This window comes from Corythoichthys intestinalis, chromosome 8, assembly GCF_030265065.1.
Source record: "Corythoichthys intestinalis isolate RoL2023-P3 chromosome 8, ASM3026506v1, whole genome shotgun sequence".
In the NCBI taxonomy this organism is placed as follows: domain Eukaryota; kingdom Metazoa; phylum Chordata; class Actinopteri; order Syngnathiformes; family Syngnathidae; genus Corythoichthys; species Corythoichthys intestinalis.
In genome coordinates, this window is record NC_080402.1 from 36,561,580 (window position 1) to 36,580,583 (window position 19,004).

Below are 19,004 nucleotides of genomic sequence, written 5' to 3' on the forward strand. Positions count from 1 at the left end.
GTAGTAGTAGTAGTAAATGGACGATCAGCCATCCCAGTTTAAAAGGATTGGACGTCTACCGTCGTCACTGGCAGAAAAAGGGGTAAGAAATATATGTTTTACATCCAGCATAGTGAGTCTCACATGTATGCTAGTTTACTCACTAGCTTGTCCAGTATGCCATAGAGAAGAATGATTCAACGGGTTTTCATTACCATTTCGTCAGGGTCAGGGGACTATCTTGCAACCTAAGTACTCTTTGTGCAAATGACGCGTAGCTCGTGCCCTTACGTCATTGATACTTCCGCGAATTGTGGCCGTGAAAATGTTGGCTCTGAGACGCTCCACTGTTCCAGCTTCACGCTGCTACCGTGCATCGATATGATCGGCGCCGAGAAGACGCACATTGTCGTCATTTGGCCTGGTTTTTATTTAGCGAAAACAGCCCGCACCCCTGTTTCTTGGCGCAACTAACTTCCAGTCGCACCGCCATGCCCACGGAGGAGAACATTGTACGGGAGGAGTGGTCGCTGGTCTTCTGGACATTCGTGGCCGTTATGATCCCGGTCCTCATCACACTGTGGTGCAGCGTCCAACGTTCCAAGAGGAAAACGTACATGAAGCAGTTCTTCCGCCAGAGCAGACATAGCTGGCACTACACGGACTTGTTCAATAAGCCCACTTACTGCTGCGTGTGTTCCCAGCACATCATGCACGGGGCCTTCTGTGATGGCTGCGGCGTGTGCGCTGACGAGCAGTGCCTGCGCCGTGCCGACAGGGAGCTGTCTTGCAAGGAGATTATGGCCCCTTCTCGATCGGACGGGCTCGTGGCCCACCGGTGGGCAAGGGGCAACGTACCCCTGGCCAGTTACTGTGTTGTGTGCAAGCAGCAGTGTGGAACTCAGCCGAAGCTCTGTGATCTGAGGTACGTCATGCCTCGCGATTCTGATTTGGGGGCCCGGGGGCTGAATCTAACGTAATCATTCTCGAAGTGAGATACGAGGACCAATAATCATAACCTGTCAACCCGAGGCCGTTGGCAATCTTACAAATAGTGACGTATGCCCTTTAAAACTGACAGTGGCGCCTCCAGAAATTGTTCATAGGGGTGGCCAGACGGGGCCACTTAAAATCTTGAGGTGGCACACCAAAACTAAAAAACATAATTTCAGGTTTTTATTATATTGTTGCAGTAAAAGGCCAGAAGAAAACTATCAGAAAGACTTAAGGACACGCCTACTAACATACTTTGGTGTATTGTGCTATATTTAATGTTACTAATGATTTAAAGAGCATATGACACGAGAAAAAAAAGTCTTAAATGGCATTATTATGTGAATTAGAATCATATTTTGAGACGATTCGACTATATACAACAATTTAGAAACGCACAGTTGACGAGAAATTAGTCTTTTAATCTGCCGGTTAGCCACGCCTGCCATTATAGGGCTTTAGCGTCCCCAACACGTGGATGACGTCAGCGGTAGACTGGGCTCATCGGTTTTACTATTCAGCCCATTGAGGGGGAATTATTCAGAACGAGGAAAACGCGACGAAGAGAGCCGCAAAATGTCATTGTTTCAGTCTCTCTACTCCAATATTTTTACAGGATATTCTTTTTATCCAAGTATTTTTCCCCAATAGCTATATAAATGGCTTGAGAAGGACCAGTCAGCCCGTCGAGGGGGAACTATTCACAACGAGGAAAACGCGACGAAGAGAGCGGCAAAATGTCATTGTTTCTGTCTCTTTACTTCAATATTTTTACAGGATATTCTTTTTATCCAAGTATTTTCCCCAATTGCTAAATAAATGGCATGTTCATGACAAATAACAGTCTTGTGCTGAATGGAATATGAAATAATAAAAATGCATTTATTCAGGACGACATGGCAAAATTACTCCATAATGGTCAAAAATGTCGACTTCACCTTTACTGTCGCACCTCCCGAACGATATTTTATGACACCTGAATCGGACATATGTCATTTCCTTTCCCTGGCTTCGGAGAATGTAAACAAACCAGAAGCCGTGACAGCTAGCCGACATGCTAACCCGAACCGAGTGATGTTTCAAAGTCTTCGAAGTGGAAAATCACACATAACTATCCTGGATTATTTGACATGACGACCCGGTTGTCGATTGTCTTAGGGGATCGGCAAACCGCCCGGCGGAGAGCAATTTACAGTTCGTTCCCCGGAGGAGGGTGGCTGGATTTTTTGTGCAGCTAACGTGCTGCTGATAATGAGCATTAGGAGAGCTTTTTACATGCCTATCAATGATCAAACGTAAGTAGTCCTTCATTTAACCCCTTAACGCCGAATGTCGCGATTCGGCATCATACCGTTCCCGCTTTGAAAGCGGCCAAAATATCGTCTGCCTTTGTTCACTGCCGGTACATTAATGTCAAACACATGCCTAGGAACCTTTTTCAAGCATTAGTTTCAGTCGTGTCCGACCAGAGACAACACCGCTTCCTTTTCCGGACCGTGATATTCAAGATGAAAGCCACGTCGAAGTCCTGCGCACCAACTTGACTAATTCATTCAATTCAAGGTAAGTCAGCTAAAATAAAAAAATATGTACCGTCTTATTGTGTACTTGTGTTGCTAACACGATGAGATAGAGTTTCTATGATGAGTATTTTTGAAGCTCTATGACGATTTTGGTTTGTAGCGCTATCGCTACAGCCGGCATCATCGGAAAAGCACCTCCCCCCTCCCCCGCCACCCCGCAAACGTAAATGCGTTGTTTGTCGAAGGTTTGCAACACTCGCACGCGTTTTATCTATAAACTATCACTCTCGTTATCATCTGTAAACATTACAAAAGTAATGTGTTGCATAAAAAAGGGCATTTGTGGTTACTATTTTTCTGTAGAACAAATAAATGAACGCATCCTTTATATGCAACGGTGCACACGGGTGCCTCCATGTCGTTCCACTTTTAGACACGTTTTATTCAGACATTGCCACACTTGTTGTCATCTGTAGACATAATAAACATAACGTGTTGCATAAACAATGTCATTGCTATTGATTTATTTTTCTTATTTCTATATAATGAAAAATGAACACAGCATGAGCTGATAACTACCAAACAGAAGCAAATGTATGTATGTTGATGGTTTTCAACACATTTTGTTTTGAAATTATAACAGTAATTTCTTTACCTTATTTTTCTGCAGAAATACAAATGAATGCAGCAGCTTTTTACGCAAAGCTAGCACACCGTGCCAAACCACCTCCTGTTGAGAGTGCTCTCAGTGAGAGTGAGGGCAGCAATGAGGAGTACAATCCTAATAAAGCAAGTGAAGGTGAGTTTGTGTCAAGTTTGAGCTTGTTTGACATCTATGGATGTAACTACGTGAACACACTGAAAAGATAAAAATGTTTGGTGTTTCCTAAAGTGATTTATTATTTTCTGCACCAGGTGATGAAAGCAGCAGCAATGACTCTACAGTGGACATTAGCAGCAGTGAGGAAGATGATGATGATCCGCCTCATCCACCTCCAACCACCAGTGCTGCACCTGCAAGACCTTCAAGAGCTACATCAAGGGCAGATCGAGCCTAAAGCAATATATCCAAAAAAAAGCCATACAAATTGGGATACAAGATTTTTGTACTGTGCGACACAAGAGGTCTGGTGCACTCATTTGACATATTCACAGGGAAAATAGATCCGGTACCAGGCCAACCAGACATAGGAGCCAGTGGTAACATTGTGCTCAAGCTTGCACAAGTCATTCATCCTGCTGTTCTTTGATAACTGGTTCTCATCTGTAGATCTGTTTGTTGCTCTTGCAAAAAAGGGCATACCTGCACTTGGGACCGTGCAGCACAATCGCCTGCGTGGGTGCTGTTTCAGTGCAGACTCATAGATGAAGAAGAAGCGAAGAGGGACATTTGAAGAGCAAGAGGCTCTTGTGGACAATGTCTGCATAAGAGCAGTCAAATGGTTTGACAATAGAGGGGTGATTGTTGCCAGCACATTTGCCAGTGCCCTGTCTGTTATGATAAAAATCATCTTTTATTTATTTATCTACATCATATGTCTTCTAGTCTGATTAAAAATGTGATGTACATCTGTGTTTAAACAAAAACAATAATTGTTTTTCAGAATTTCACAAGCAGTGAAAAAAGATGTTGCGATAAAAGTGTGTTCAGACCTGAGATGGGTATGTGCCTTTTTTGCCATTTGTTTTCCTTTATTGCCTGTTGTCGCTAATCGGCATCATACCTAAATGTATGACTATTTTATGGGCTATATTCAAATTAACACTTTCAATTTAATTTAGCATCTATTTGAAAGTAAAAACACACCCCAATTATTTTTTTTATTATTGGAAAAAAATTTAGGCATTAAGGGGTTAAAGGAAGTTTGTAGTGTTTACTTTGTAATCACTGTATTCGTATTTGACATAATACAAAACAAGATGTTTACTCACTTCCTCGTAAGTCCAATGGTCCCACAGTAAATATCCACGGTGAATGGGAACCTTTTGAAACTCCAAAAAGGCCCATACGCCTCTCCCTCATACAGAATGATTTTTCTGCAGCCGTTTGACTGGCGTGATGCGAAAAATAAACGTATTAATCCGCAAAATCAGCTGAATCCTACGTCCTCATACACAACGGTACACTGTAGCGTGAAGAGGACGTCTTCTACCGTACACGTCACAGCGCCCTCCTCCTCAATGCAAGACCGAAGCCGGAAGTCACTCATTTTCATGGCGCGGGATTCAAAAAACTAAATAAAAATAGCGATCGCTTCCACACACATCCAAGCGGCCCGTATCATTCAGGGGCATAAAATACCGCGTGTATTATGATATAAACATGCTTTTTCGTGTCACAGGCACTTTAATGTGTAGAGTCCATAACAGTGCAATCAACATTTTGAGTTCCACAGCTACTACAATCTGACATTATACTGCAGCGGAGCTTGAAGTCACTCACAGCTTTTTTAGTTTTTCCCATCCACACTGTAAAAAACAACCTATAGAATTTACTCAAGAAAATTGAGGTAACAATTTACACTCAGTTTGACAGTGTAAATTTTACCCAATTTTACTTAAAGTTTACTTAAAATTGGGTAAAATTTACAGTATCAAACTGAGTGTAAATTGTTACCTAAATTTTATGAGTAAATTCTATAGGTTTTCTATAGGTTTGGGGGATGGCGTGGCTCAGTTGTAGAGTAGTTGTCACCCAACCCAGAGGTTGTGGGTTCAATTCTCTGCCCTGATAAACTCACCTAAGTATCCTTGAGCAAAATATTGAACTCCACACTGCTCCTGGTGCTGCGTCACCAGTAGGTAGATAGCGATTTTGTATAAAGCGTTTTGAGCGCCTTGAAAGATTGAAAAGCGCTACATAAGGAAAACACCGTAGGTTTGACAATTAAAATTTTCCCCAATTTTGCTTAAAGTTTACTTAAAATTGGGTAAAATTTACAGTATCAAACTGAGTGTAAATTGTTACCTCAATTTTATTGAGTAAATTCTATAGGTTGTTTTTCTACAGTGAAAAAAGAGGCGTTTTGGTCCAAATTTGTCATGATTGCACATTTTCTCCATACATGCTGGATAGTTTACGTACCATTACTAGGCTACTGCAAAGGCAGTGTTCTATTACAGTGTGTGTTGGAGTTTTTGTATTGGAAATAAAAGCGCCTGTGTACTAATTCAATTCCCTCCAGCTAGATGGCAATGACATGAATACATTTGAAAAATAAAAGGTCCAATAAGCCTCAGTTTAACACCAGGGGGTGCTACAACACCCTCAACACCCCACTTCTCGCGCCACTGTCATACTGGCCACTGGGCCACCCCCTGGTGGCGCCATTGCAAATTGATGACTAATCTTAAAATGTCTTACATAACGTGCCATATGAAACTAAAATAAAACTCCATTTTTAAAATAATATGAATTGTCTAGGAGTGGGAACATCGTGGTACCTCACCATCTGATACGATTTGCGATACAAAGCTCACGATAACGATGATATGGCGATACAACGATTATCGATACACTGGTCAGGAAATCATTCTAGGATATTCTACAAAACACTAATAAACAGAAAATCAAGCTTCTGCCCTGAATTGGAATGAGTTTATTACTAGTAGACGTCCAATCTGTTTGAACTGGGACGGTGGCAGCGAATGAATTCGTTCATTCGCTGCCCTCCCTCCAACTTCAAACGAATTGAACGTCTATGGCTGTCAGTGGCAGTCAATGCCAGGCAATGAGGTAATTTTGGGCCATTGAAGGTCATTTAACGGTTGATTTTCAGTTACTTCCTGTTGATTTGGGGGTATTTTATGGGTCACTTCCTGTTTATTTTGAGATACAGAACAGGATAATCACCCAAATGAATAGGCAGTGACTCAAACTCAACAGGAAATGACCTGTAAATGAACAAGTGACCTGTAAATGTCCCGAAAATCGGACAGAATGACTGCGAAAATATTTGTACATTTTACATCAATTAGGTGAAATTGGATGATTTTTAGCGTGGGTTTCCTCCGGGAACTCCGGTTTCCTCCCACATCCCAAAAACATGCATGGTAGGCTGATTGAACACTCTAAATTGTCCGTAGGTGTGAGTGTGTGCGTGGACGGTTGTATGTCTCCTTGTGCCCTGCAATTGGCTGGCAACCAGTTCAGGGTGTCCCCTGCCTACTGCCCGTAGTTAGCTGGGATAGGCTCCAGCACCTCCGCGACCCTCGTGAGGAAAAGCGGCATGGAAAATGAATGAATGAATGAATGGATGATTTTCCATGGCACACATGACGAGGGCGCGGCACAGTAGTGTGTTGTGGCACAGTGGTTGATAAACACTGCAATGCAAATGATGGACTGAATTAAGTGTTCAAACAACAATTTTTAATCCTATAAATACCATAATGAAGTACAGTTCATTTGCATTCAACTTTAACTCCAAAAGATTAACATTTTATGTTTAGGAACTCTTTTCTTTTTCCCCCCAAATATTCAGCAAAAAACTGTAGCTGTAATACCATTTAACTAAATCCTTAAGTAAATTACCATTTCATTATCATTTTTTTTTCTAAAATCTAAGTGCAATGTGAATGTTCAGGTTGCTTGATACAGTGGCTTGATAAAAAGAACTAAAATCTCTGCCTTTTTCCCTGAACACCTTGTCCCACCACACTAACTTATTTTAACTCATTGCCTGCCTGTGATGATAATAGACATCTAATTCATTTGTTCAGTAGGACTGGCAGTGAATACTCATGTTTCACTGCCATTGGCAGCAACAGATATCCAGTCTATTTTGACTGGGTAGGCTAGCAACGATAATTCACTGCCAGCCTCTTCTAGTCAATCTAGCGCTGTGTTTGTCAGCCAAGGAGTTAATTTAGCCCTGATAGTGGTGCTTGCCAAGTATTATTTGTGGTGGTATTTGTTGTAAAAAAAAAAATTCAACCACTTTTCTAAACATTCAATGTTAGCGTTTCCCTACCTTTAATGAGTAAATGCACAGTATTCTATTGCTAAATCTACATCCTGATTTTTTTCGCTGCACTAAGTGCTATTATTAATTTTTCTTTTTAAGATTAGAATCTATGTAGGATATGCTATTAAGATATAATTTGTTTACAAAGATTTTGTTAACTAGATTGAACCATTGCTTTTCTTGACTTATTGCCGTATTAACGGTATCATGTTGGGGTACTGTTGTTAACCTCTATATGGTTCAGGTCAGTGGGACCTGTTTTCGGCGTTGGGAAAACGGTTCGCCCTTGTATACCAACACCCCCCCCCCCCCCCCCAAAAATGAAAAATCTGTTGAGTTAGTTTTTTATGCTTTTTACAACTAAAACTGGTTTGCCTATTCCAAAATGGCACGAAATTATTTTCGATATACTTTGTAAAAAATAAATACTGGTAAATAAACATTGCAGTTGTGCCTGTTTCTTTCATATTTCATTGAATGTCAATATTTGAGAACACATATAGTACATTATTTTTATTACAGTTTTAAGAAATCGGGGATCCTGTATTTCATAAAGTTGACGTGATGGAGATAAACTGAGATTAGTTTCGGAGTCCACACCCCAAAGTTTAAAACCACTGTCAGACTTACATAAACAAAAATTGCATTCAATGGTGTTATTATTACAGCATTAAATATCCAGTCTTATACCAGCTACTCTCCCAAAAAAAAAAAAGTATTACAAATGTTAAAAACTTGTAGCATAATGAAGATCTTAAATGGATGTTGACCTATTGAATCCCAACTCCAATATGATGTTTAGCCCTGCTAGCCTTCTGACTTTTAATTAAAAAGATGAAAGAGTTCTTGACACATTTTTGTGTTGTTTTCATGACTTCTAGATGTGTGTGGTGTCAGACCACAGTGCATGACGAGTGCATAGACAACCTGGTGGACGCAACCCATTGTGATTTAGGCGAGTTCCACAACCTCATCATTCCTCCTCACTACCTGTACCAAGTCAACAAGCTCGGCCATAGACACCCTGACGAGTATAAAAAGGTGGGCTTATGTAGCAGCAGTTACCTCTCTCACCCAATTGTTTGTAAAGATCCGATGCCACATGATGCGCCTTGATCAGGTGCGCGGCATCATATGGGTTGGAAACACCCAAGGTTCCCTTTTTCAAGCTACTCTTATGATCCAGGGATGAGAGTGTTTGATTTCTTGCAAATATTTGATTTGTTATTAAGATTTGCTCTGATTGGATCACTGTTCTACCTGCAAAACAGCAGTTAATCTGCATTATTCATCATGATAGCTGGGAGGTATACTATTAGAAAAGTTAGCACAGGGAAAACTAAGGAAGAAGCGGAATGCATCAGAGGGAGGATGTTGGTGAGAATAAAGTAGAGATCAAATGAAATACTGAATTACTTGTATGTTCATTGCTCACTCTGATTTAGGTAACACACGGAAAGGTTTGCCATTTTATCCATAGCTACACATGAACTTGTATTTTATAGTTACTGTAAGAATTGTCGTAAAACATAATACACTGTATGTGTAAGCCTTGGATTGGCTGTTGTACACCATCCACAAATGGCATAGATGTCAAACCTAAATTGGATCACACGCTGATTTTGCATAAAACTGGGAAATACTGAATTATGATGGCATTGGACCTTTTTTTTGTAGCAACACTGGTGTCATGTGCTTGTTTTGCTTGTAGCTGGCGGTGGACTTTGGGGATGGCTGGACTCCTGTGTTGGTGTTGGCGAACACGCGAAGTGGAAACAACATGGGGGAGGCTTTGTTGGGAGAATTTCGCACCCTCCTCAACCCTGTGCAGGTCAGCTAGCATAAAAATAACTCCATGTATATGTAAGATTTAGAGAAGAACTAAAAGCTAAATATTTTAGTTCCAATCGGTTCTATGTGTTGTTACAAGTCAAAACAACATTATTCTGATAGACCTCATAGAATAACAAAAATACTGTACATACAGTAGTACCTCTACTTATGACATTAATTGGTTCTGGAAGTAGTCTCGTAACTCGAAAATTAAAAAGTAGAGATGCGTTTTCCATGTAAATGCACTAATCCGTTCCAATCACTACTGGAATGCCACATTATCTTTTATATTCAAGGTAAACCGGAATAAAACAGCAGCAAAATTTGAATCATTTCATATTCCTAACCTAACCGTTAATACCTGTAATGAAGTAGATAATAAAACATAATGCAAAGGAAAAAAGAAAAAATATATTTTGCGGAAAAAATAAACAAGGCTGAAAAAGCAGTTTCTGCTCTTGCACCCCTCTTTAAAATAAACTGCTGTATTTTAAGCCAAAAGAACTGTTGCGTTTGATAGAACAATATGTCTATACAGTATGCTGCCGTAGCAGTATCGGCGCATTAAGCCCCCAAACTATCCGTTATACCCTGGAGACCCCCGTTTACAGACACAGCGCAACTGCTTTTGTTTCAACCCAGCAATAAAAAGAAGGTAAGTAATTATATTTATTATTCGAAATGTCTATCATTTTTAGCTTAGAATCAGCAATTGATGTCTAATAGTTAGATAAAAAAACGACTTTGTAAAATTATTCACTTGCATATTTCAAACGTTTAAACAAATTATGTTACAATGGGAAAAAAATAGTGTCTATAAATAGGTCACAGATATCTACCTTATAACTATCGCTTAACTGTATTTTTTTTTTGTTACTGTCGCATTTTCCCTGATATTTTAGAGGATAAATAATTGATCCAAACAAAGAAAAATGGGAAAAAAATGCTTTAAAACGGTAAGTATTTGAAAAAGAAATCTCGACTACTCCTTGATGTCTGCGATTTCTGCTTCGCGACCCTTGTTATATTACCATGTTTCACCCATAAACACCCCCAAATTCCGGCTGTGGCCATTCCCAGCTGTGTCTTGACACTCGGTGAGACTTGCTACACTGAGTTTTTAGATCGAAACAAGGTAGTACGCAATAATATCTCGTTAAAATCCTGGTGCCTTTAATTATGCCCTCTCATGCTCTCACCTCGAGTTAGGGTTTAGGGGGTTAAGTGTTTTATTTTATCTTTTTAAATGCCCTCCTTCTCAAAATTTTTCTTCCCCCAGAAAATTGAGATTTTAAGATTTCCAATGATGTATCACGCATGCATATGAGACAATTTTTTAACTTTGGCCAAATTGGGGGTCTCAGAGCAGAACTTCAAGTCACCTGAGTGTTTTCTGCCATATATATTGTGTGCATGTCATCATACTGTGACACCCAAATGGAAAAGTCATCAACAATAGGCCAATAGGAGAGCAGAATCCCATTACTGAAGCATGATGGGAAAGATGAAGACCAATATCTTATGGCGCAACATTGAAAAGCAAAAAGCAGGAAGTACATACGGATCTTTCACAATATTGCATAGTATTTTTGCCTCTCGTAACAGGAAATTTCTTTCTTAATAAGAGGCAATATTTTCACTTTAGGCATGCCGTAACCTGAAAATTAAGTTTGTAGAGACATTCGTAAGCAGAAGTATCACTGTACTGTATTTGAATTTTTTATTAATTTCTGGGGTGCCATTTTGTCCAGCACTCCTGTACGCTGCTGTGGACCGGAGTTATCATAACTAAGTTCACTCTGTATTTGTGATGACAAGTATAACTATAAGTTGATGAGTTAGTTGGTTATGTTTGTTGAATGAAAATTAACTGTCTGTTATCCCTTGATAGACATAATTGACAGACATAAACAAAGTGGTTTGATGTAAAACAAATTCTTGAAAAAAATAAATATAATGTGCAAGAACATAGTCGTTTATAACTTTGGAAAGCAATGTGTTGTATGTTGGACACCCTGTATGTTAAAGCACTGTTTTCCTTGACAGGTTTTCGACCTGTCAAAGCTTGCACCTTCCAAGGCCCTTCAACTGTGCACCCTTTTGCCCCCTGGTTGTGTTAGGGTACTGGTGTGTGGAGGTGATGGCACTGTGGGATGGGTGCTAGATGCCATCGATAGTATGAAACTCAAGGTGAGTGAGCATGTTGCGTCATTGTAATTAACAAATTGTCAATCCCTTGATGTAATGCATCATTAGATAAACACTGTTTTGGCAATGTTTTGCTAAATATCTGCACATTTCTTGGTCAGGGTCAAGACCAGTTTATCCCAAGGGTGACCATCCTCCCTCTTGGGACAGGGAATGACCTTTCAAACACTTTGGGCTGGGGTGCGGGCTATGCTGGCGAGATCCCTGTTGAACAAGTTCTTCGCAACATCCTAGATGCGGGGGTGGTCAAAATGGACAGGTGGGGTCTTCAGATCACATCACCAGTTAATACCTTGTCAAGCCTTACCTAAAATATAGCAAAGCTATTACATTAGAATTAATATTTCAGGACCATTATGCACAAGACAAATGTTTAGCTCTCTTAGTTGGAATATGTCGACCTTAACCACGATAAAGCTTAAAAATTGTTTGACACAATAACATAGCAGGGCTGCTTCACCCCTGGGAATCGGACGATAATCCTTCATAATCCTACTTCTAAACAATGAACCTACTGCAGCTATGGCAGTAATCCATCATCCTAAATGACAAATCTGTTGGAGCTATGGGGTTGTGTTCATATTTGTGATTACTACCATTATTTTCAGATGGAAAGTGCAGGTGTCTTCCAAAGGCCTATCTATTCGAAAACCGAAGGTGAGTGTGAAATCTATTGGAATCACTGTGTGAATTTTTATTATTATGACAAACACTCTAAATAAAACTTTTTAGACTGAAAAAACCCAGTTAATAACTTTCTCACAAAATGAAAGAAACTTTTTAAATAATTTAATTTATTTGGGTGGGATGACTAATTCTAAGTATTGTTTTTTTTTTTGTTTAACATGTATGACAAATGTTTGCAAACCTGTAACAGACAGTTTGATCCCTTCAGGTTCTGTCCATGAACAACTACTTCTCTGTGGGTCCTGATGCCCTGATGGCACTCAATTTCCACACGCATCGTGAGAAAACGCCATCTTTCTTCTCTAGTCGGATCATCAACAAGGTCGGAGTAGTTTCATTAGCATTCCACAGTGCATAAACATAACTTGTCATGTCTTGGAATATATTGTCACGTCTTCACCAACACTGTCATGTGTTTTTGCCGCTCTTTCAACAGGCTGTGTATTTTTTATATGGCACCAAGGATTGTTTAGTGCAAGAATGTAAGGATCTGGATAAGAGGATTGAGGTACAGCAGCTTTGCTATCTTTATGAAATGTCATGTTTACTGCAGGGTATTTTTTTTATTCCAATGTGAGTATATCATAGTTCAGTTGACGAGGTGGACGAGTCGTCACAGTTCTTCAAGTTTGAGGACTAAATCAGTGTTGCTTATGGCAGCCAGCTTTTATTTACCGGTAGTGATATTATTGTTTTTTTTTGTTTGTTTGTTTTTTAACTAAATAATGAATAAGTTCTAAGTATGATTCTTTATTAAGATTACAGTTGACAAAAACAGCAGTAGGATTAGTTAATTATAATAAAAAAAAAAAAAAAGGTACTACAAATTATAATGTCTTAGGCCATGTCTACACCTAGCAGGGTTTAAAAAAAAACAAAAACAAAAAAACTGAGGATAATGCCCTAATATGTTGAGAAAAAAAATAATACGTCCACACCAGCACATTTGTAGAAAAAAAAGCTTCCACATTCAAACTGCATTCATTCATTTCTAATTACATTCATAACAATGCGCGAAAAATAATTGTCCATAATACCCCCATCCGTCGCATGTGTTCTTCAATACGAAGCACTACGAGAGTTTGTAAATAAATGGAAGCAAAAAAGCACCTAATTTACTCCAAATGTAAACATTGGCCTCATGTGTGACGTAGGGACAAAGTTTGTTGCAGTCAGTGACGATTCCACAGTTAAAACTTTGGTTATCAGTGTCCACATGATGGCGCCACAAACGCGGAATTCGCACATCTTCATTTTGGACGGAGGTATTAAGAACCCTGGTTTAAATGTGCGTGTGGATGATCAGGCCAAACCGTCGAAAAAGTTCTTTTTCGACAAATACCCTTCTATGTGTGGTCAATACTAGTTAACAGATTAATGTGCCATACACTACTACTACAATACTTTAAGTAACTATTACTATTTGTTCTTATTAAGCCCATACATCTAAAAATTGGTAATTTTTCACCTAAATCAAGAATAATTTGCTTTCAAATAATGTTTTGAAAAATATCCATTCTTCAATTGAGAACCAAGCTTTTTTCTAAGATTAGATATACTAATTTATTGCTTAGTTATAAATCTGTTAAGATTATTTTCTCCTAGCTATTATTATATGAAGAAATCTGAGTAAAATTTACTTAAAGCACTGGCAGATAATTTCACTTACCCGTATTTTTCGGGTTTTAAGTCGCAGTTTTTTTTCATTGTTTGGCTGGGGGTGTGACTTTTACTCTGGAGTAATTTATGTGTGAAATCATTAACACATTATTATATAATTTCACATGTTATTTTGGTGTTTTGGAGTGACACTGATGGTTTGGTAAACTTGTTAGCATGTTCTTTATGCTTTAGTTATCTGAATAACTCTAATAGCTATGTTACATTAACATACTGGCCACTTTCGCATTTGGTTGTTCATCCATCATGTAACATTATCATACTGTACACGTATTCAGCATGTTTTTCATTATTTTATTTTTTACTTTAAATTGCCTTTCAAAATGACATATCTGTTATATGTGTTGGATTTTATCTGGTAAATTTCCCCCCAAAATGTGACTTATACTCCGGTGCGACTTATATGTTTTCTTTAAAACTAGTTTTAAGTTGGTGTGTTTTTGCTGTGTGTAAAGGGAATTATGTAAGCTTTCAAATTAAAGTTCTATTATACTTAAACAGCAGCAATCACATTTTCACCCCCTCACACACACAGTCATTTAAAAATTGCTTTTTTTTTTTTTTTTTTTAACTTGTGTTGTCCTTGATTAATATATGTTTATTTCGTCCTACAGCTGGAGCTTGATGGTGAGAGGATTGAATTGCCCAGTCTGGAGGGCATCATTGTCTGTAACATCGGCTACTGGGGGGGTGGCTGTAGACTCTGGGAGGGAATGGGAGATGAACCCTTCCCCCCCACGCGGTAAGACTAGCGTCAACGTATGCTTCAACCTCTTACGTGCTGTCGGTTCCCATGGTGAAAAGGGTTTTTGCGCTCTGTGCGTCAGGTTGGACGACGGTCTGCTGGAGGTGGTGGGTGTCTTTGGCTCCTTCCACTGTGCACAGATCCAAGTCAAGCTAGCCAACCCGGTACGGTTGGGACAGGCCCACACAGTGAGGGTGAGGACACTTCGCTGTTTTATTTTCTGATGGAGACTTGCAACAATGTAGAATGAAACTGTATGTTTATCTGGTACTTTTGAGCGTAAATTGAAAAAGCTAAGGTATACTGTATTTAATGTTATGATGCTTAATGAGCTGAGGTAAGTTGGATGGAAATCTGATGTTTTGTTGGATTTTAGAAGTGTACATTCCCAAGATATGTATGCACCATTTAGCGGTGCAACAGCTAATTAAATCAAATAATCGATGATTATTTTGACAATCGATTAGTCGTTTAGAGACACTTTTTAGTATTACAGTATTTAGTATAGTAAGAGACACTCTTTAGTATTACAAGACCTGGGGAAATGCTAATATTCCATAATTTATCCGTAAACGCATGCCTTTTGGATTCATATCATCCACTTTGTGTAATTACACACATCGCAACACCAAGAAAATGATAGAAATTTGGATCGATTGTCAAGCTAAAATGACCGGCGCCCGAGATCCCGGAAAGCTAGCATATTGTGTGCGTGACGTCACAACTAGGAAACACCCAGCTCAGTGCTTAGTACTGAATGGCGGCGATGATGGCGTACAATTTTGTTTCTAGTTGCAGCGACGTAACGAACGTTCTTCTAATGGTGACGAGGAGAGTTATGAACCTTTCTTTGGTGTTTTGGGTCATCAATTTGAGCCCAAACGAAAGCCAATGCAGCCTAATGAAACGATCATTGAGGGGAGCAATGGCACTGATGAAACACCGGCAACAGATCATGTGGGAAACACCGAATGGTGTGTTTTGCATTTCTTTTTGTGAAGCTGATACACCGTGACCGCAAAATAATGTATAGAATAATTATCATTTATTGTGCTATCATAGGTTTTCGCTCTGCCAACAGACACAAATATGAATGGGATTAGAGGATTTGTTGTATATATTTTACGAGCGATAATTTATACATGTGTCCAGTCCTACAGTGTATCCAAAGCGTGATATGTTTTTTTATTATAAAAGAGTAGTCACTCTGGCCATTTCGAGCTTGGCTGCTCCCCTTCTTTGCTTAGCCAGGGGTGGTGGGGTGGTCTCATCAGTGCCAGTCATCGTCCCCTTTCTTGATATCTCGGGACATTTAGGTGGCTGCGCCTGTATGGTGGGCACCGCATCTGCTTTCAGCAGCAATTTCTTAGCAAAACCTGATTTCATTTGTCCGTAGTTCGAATAGCTTTCAGGTGTAAAATGCGCACCACACAAAACCGTGCCGGAGGCTGGGTCTGCAAAATCAGCCCTCTTTGCACGGATGAACTTTATTCATTGTCTGCGTAGTCCAGCTCTTTTTCTCGCGTTCGGGAACTCATGGGTACTACATTGCGGCAAATGGCTATTTGTACACCACATAGCATGAGAGGTTTGAACCATTTTAGCGATTTTTTTTTTTTTGATAAAACACTAACGCAACTCTCTCGTCGATATACAACGATGGCACCTGCCTATTGATATCTCACAGCCTCGTAGTATTATAATTCTCTTTAACATAAAATTGTCTGAATCCTCAGATTGAAAGTGTTCCGTCTCATGTCTTCGTTGCCAGCACCAGCGTTAGATCTAAGCTCTAGTAAAGCACCAGATGTTAACTTAAAAAGAAAAATTTAAAAAAGTTATGAGTAGCACTCCTAATACGCAGCTTTTCATCCACTGCACAGTTTTGCCAATGATTAAAGATGGATAATAAGGATGGTGAATTTGTTCAAACAACTTTGCTCATGGTATGGCATTAATTGAAAGTGCCTTCCTCTCCAGCTTGTTCTGAAGACCTCCACAATGCCGATGCAAGTGGACGGCGAGCCGTGGGCACAGGGTCCATGCACCATCACCATTACCCACAAGACCCAAGCTCTCATGCTGTATCACAGCTCTGAACAAACGGACGATGACGACGATGAGGACGGCGACTCCAGCGCCTCGGAGACAGAGAGCCCCACCCCTCAGGACTCACCCAGGCCCCCAGGGGCGGCATCCGCTCGAGCTTGACTCAGCACTGATCATCCCAAATTTGTAATTTTTTAAAAAAACTCTGTAATCATATCTCATCCGTATGTCATTTGTTTTTTTCCATAGTCCAAGTGAAATTTCAAAATTCAATAATTGACAGTCTGTTTTCTAATTGTTAGTGTTGAGTTTTTTTAATTGCCAAATAGAAAGAACAAATGATAGTTTACTTCAAAAAGCTTAATTTTACTTCTTCGTCTTTAATTCTTCCCCCTCTGACAGCTAAGTCAGGTATGGGGTGAATGTAAAAAGATCGCTTTTAATAACTGGCCTTTCACTAGTGGCACACATAATGTTGACCAAACTTGATTTATGTTACAGAAATGCTGCCATTTTTGCATATGTAGAAGAGTCGTAAGCCTTGGTCGCTCACTGCAGCAGGCAGTGTTAGTTTACAAAGTGGAGACCAAATTTCTGCCATGTGGACATCTGGCTGCAAAGATTTTATACACCACATAGAGAACTGTCATTTTCAGTTTATTACTAAACTGACAAATCCAGCAAATCGGTCAATTTGATGAAGAGGTTCTCTTCATTTGTCAATAGTGTTTGCATTTTGTAGTAGTTGTGTTCTTACATCTTCAGAATGAAAAATGTGTTGCTGAAAAACAATCACTGAATGCTGTATCAGTTTTATATGCCATTAGCTTGTTTTCGCAGATGTCGTGTGAGATTGAGTGGTTGATGGCGGTTGGAAACGCCAATGGTGTGGATTGGCTGCCTCTTTTTTGTTGGTCTGCACCATGGCAGCTGTGGCTATAGTAGTGGCTTACCACCGTTGAGTGCGAAGTGAAAAAGTAATGCAATTTAAAGTGTCTTTGAGTGTCCTAAAAAGCGCTTTATAGCCTATATCCAATAGAAATTGCAGTTTCTAGTTATGTTTTTAAAATGTTGCTCTAATTATTTATTTTGCGATTATAACGATTTGTCCTTATCCTCTTTTTGCTTTTTCTCACTGGTGTTTGCCTGTAAGGCTTCTGTCGAACATCAATCACTGATGGTAAACTTGTCAGATGACACTGGGCATTTACATGCAGTTGTAGCTTTCTCAATGATGTTTGTTTCCTATTTATGGATAGTTTATTGACTAGTTCAGTTGTATATGTGGACATTTTATGCTGAAGTGTAGCTCCACAAATAGTTGCGCGTTTCTGGAAATGTTCATCCTTGGATTCTGATAATTTCATTTTATTCATTCTATATTGCTGAACTTGTAAATTTGCGCAAAAACGCCTAGTTTGACTTAGCCATCCATGTTACTTTTGTTCTATTGCACTGATTCGTCTTGTCTTGTGCCAGTGGCAGGATGTCGTTACTTTATTTGAATGCTTCTCATGACTGTCATGAGAAGCATTCAAATAAGGGGTTACCCAGGATTTTCACCATGCTAGCAGTTGGCGCTTGTTTGTTTCCACAAATGCCTAGTAACAATTTACATGCTACTGAAAGTGTCTAAGTGGGGATCTATGTCCAAATTGATTTTCAGTGATACAACCTTGATGACAGAAAAATGCACACAACTATGACTCACACTGTCTGCTAGCATGGCTTAAGACCTTTATGTGAAGTGACCATACGAATGTTGTTGTACTGCTTAGTTAAAATCTCCCAACACAAGTTAACACTCATTTCTTGACAGTATGACACTTTTCTTTTGCATTTTAAATGTGTTCACATTTTCACTTGCTTTATATTAATATATATTCAGTATTTTAAATGTGTTCATTTTGTGAAGTATCTCAGAACCTAAGGACCGATGAGTGCTTTTGTATTATTTTACCTGCCCTATTTTCTGAAAGCCATTTTTGCTTGTACTAAATAGAAATGGTCTCAAAATACAGTAATGTTGGATGTGACAGGAAACCTTCAATTAGAATGTCAAGGTTTTATGACTTTGTTACTTAGGATGTTTTAAAGTTCGACTAAGTTGAATGTAAGAAGGTGATATTTGTGGATTTATTTTCCCATTAATATTTTCGTATTAAAGTTTGATTGCTCTCACTTCCTGGAGCCAACCTTTGTTAAATGGGATTTAAAGTGTCTGGCCTCCTGCTGTACCTCCTTGAGCCCAGCCCAGTTCCTGTGTGACTTACAAGGTTATATAGATGAATAGAGCAATGACAGTTGCAGGCAATTGCTATTTAAAGTCACCTCATCGCC

At 39.3% G+C, this 19,004-nt stretch overlaps 1 protein-coding gene and 1 long non-coding RNA gene across 2 annotated transcripts; both read left to right on the plus strand.

Moving 5' to 3' along the window:
* Positions 1-285: 285 nt before the first annotated feature.
* Positions 286-18,860, plus strand: dgke (diacylglycerol kinase, epsilon). The gene is made up of 11 exons (XM_057844430.1): positions 286-904; positions 8,344-8,503; positions 9,174-9,293; positions 11,342-11,485; positions 11,605-11,762; positions 12,112-12,160; positions 12,399-12,512; positions 12,627-12,698; positions 14,485-14,612; positions 14,698-14,809; positions 16,596-18,860. The coding sequence occupies exons 1-11, from the start codon at positions 471-473 to the stop codon at positions 16,824-16,826; spliced, it is 1,722 nt and encodes a 573-aa protein (XP_057700413.1). The 5' UTR covers positions 286-470; the 3' UTR covers positions 16,827-18,860.
* LOC130920901 (uncharacterized) lies at positions 919-4,152 on the plus strand. The gene is made up of 3 exons (XR_009064244.1): positions 919-2,535; positions 3,166-3,294; positions 3,411-4,152. It is a non-coding gene; the product is annotated as an uncharacterized LOC130920901 (long non-coding RNA).
* Positions 18,861-19,004: the final 144 nt, after the last annotated feature.

What these genes read in the sequence shown, in the direction of transcription:
- dgke (XM_057844430.1), top strand. Translation starts at nt 471, where the DNA reads ATGCCCACGGAGGAGAACATTGTACGGGAGGAGTGGTCGCTGGTCTTC. An exon ending in CCCTCCTCAACCCTGTGCAG is followed by an intron (nt 9,294 to 11,341) that starts GTCAGCTAGCAT and finishes TTTCCTTGACAG; the next exon opens with GTTTTCGACCTGTCAAAGCT. An exon ending in GGGGTGGTCAAAATGGACAG is followed by an intron (nt 11,763 to 12,111) that starts GTGGGGTCTTCA and finishes CATTATTTTCAG; the next exon opens with ATGGAAAGTGCAGGTGTCTT.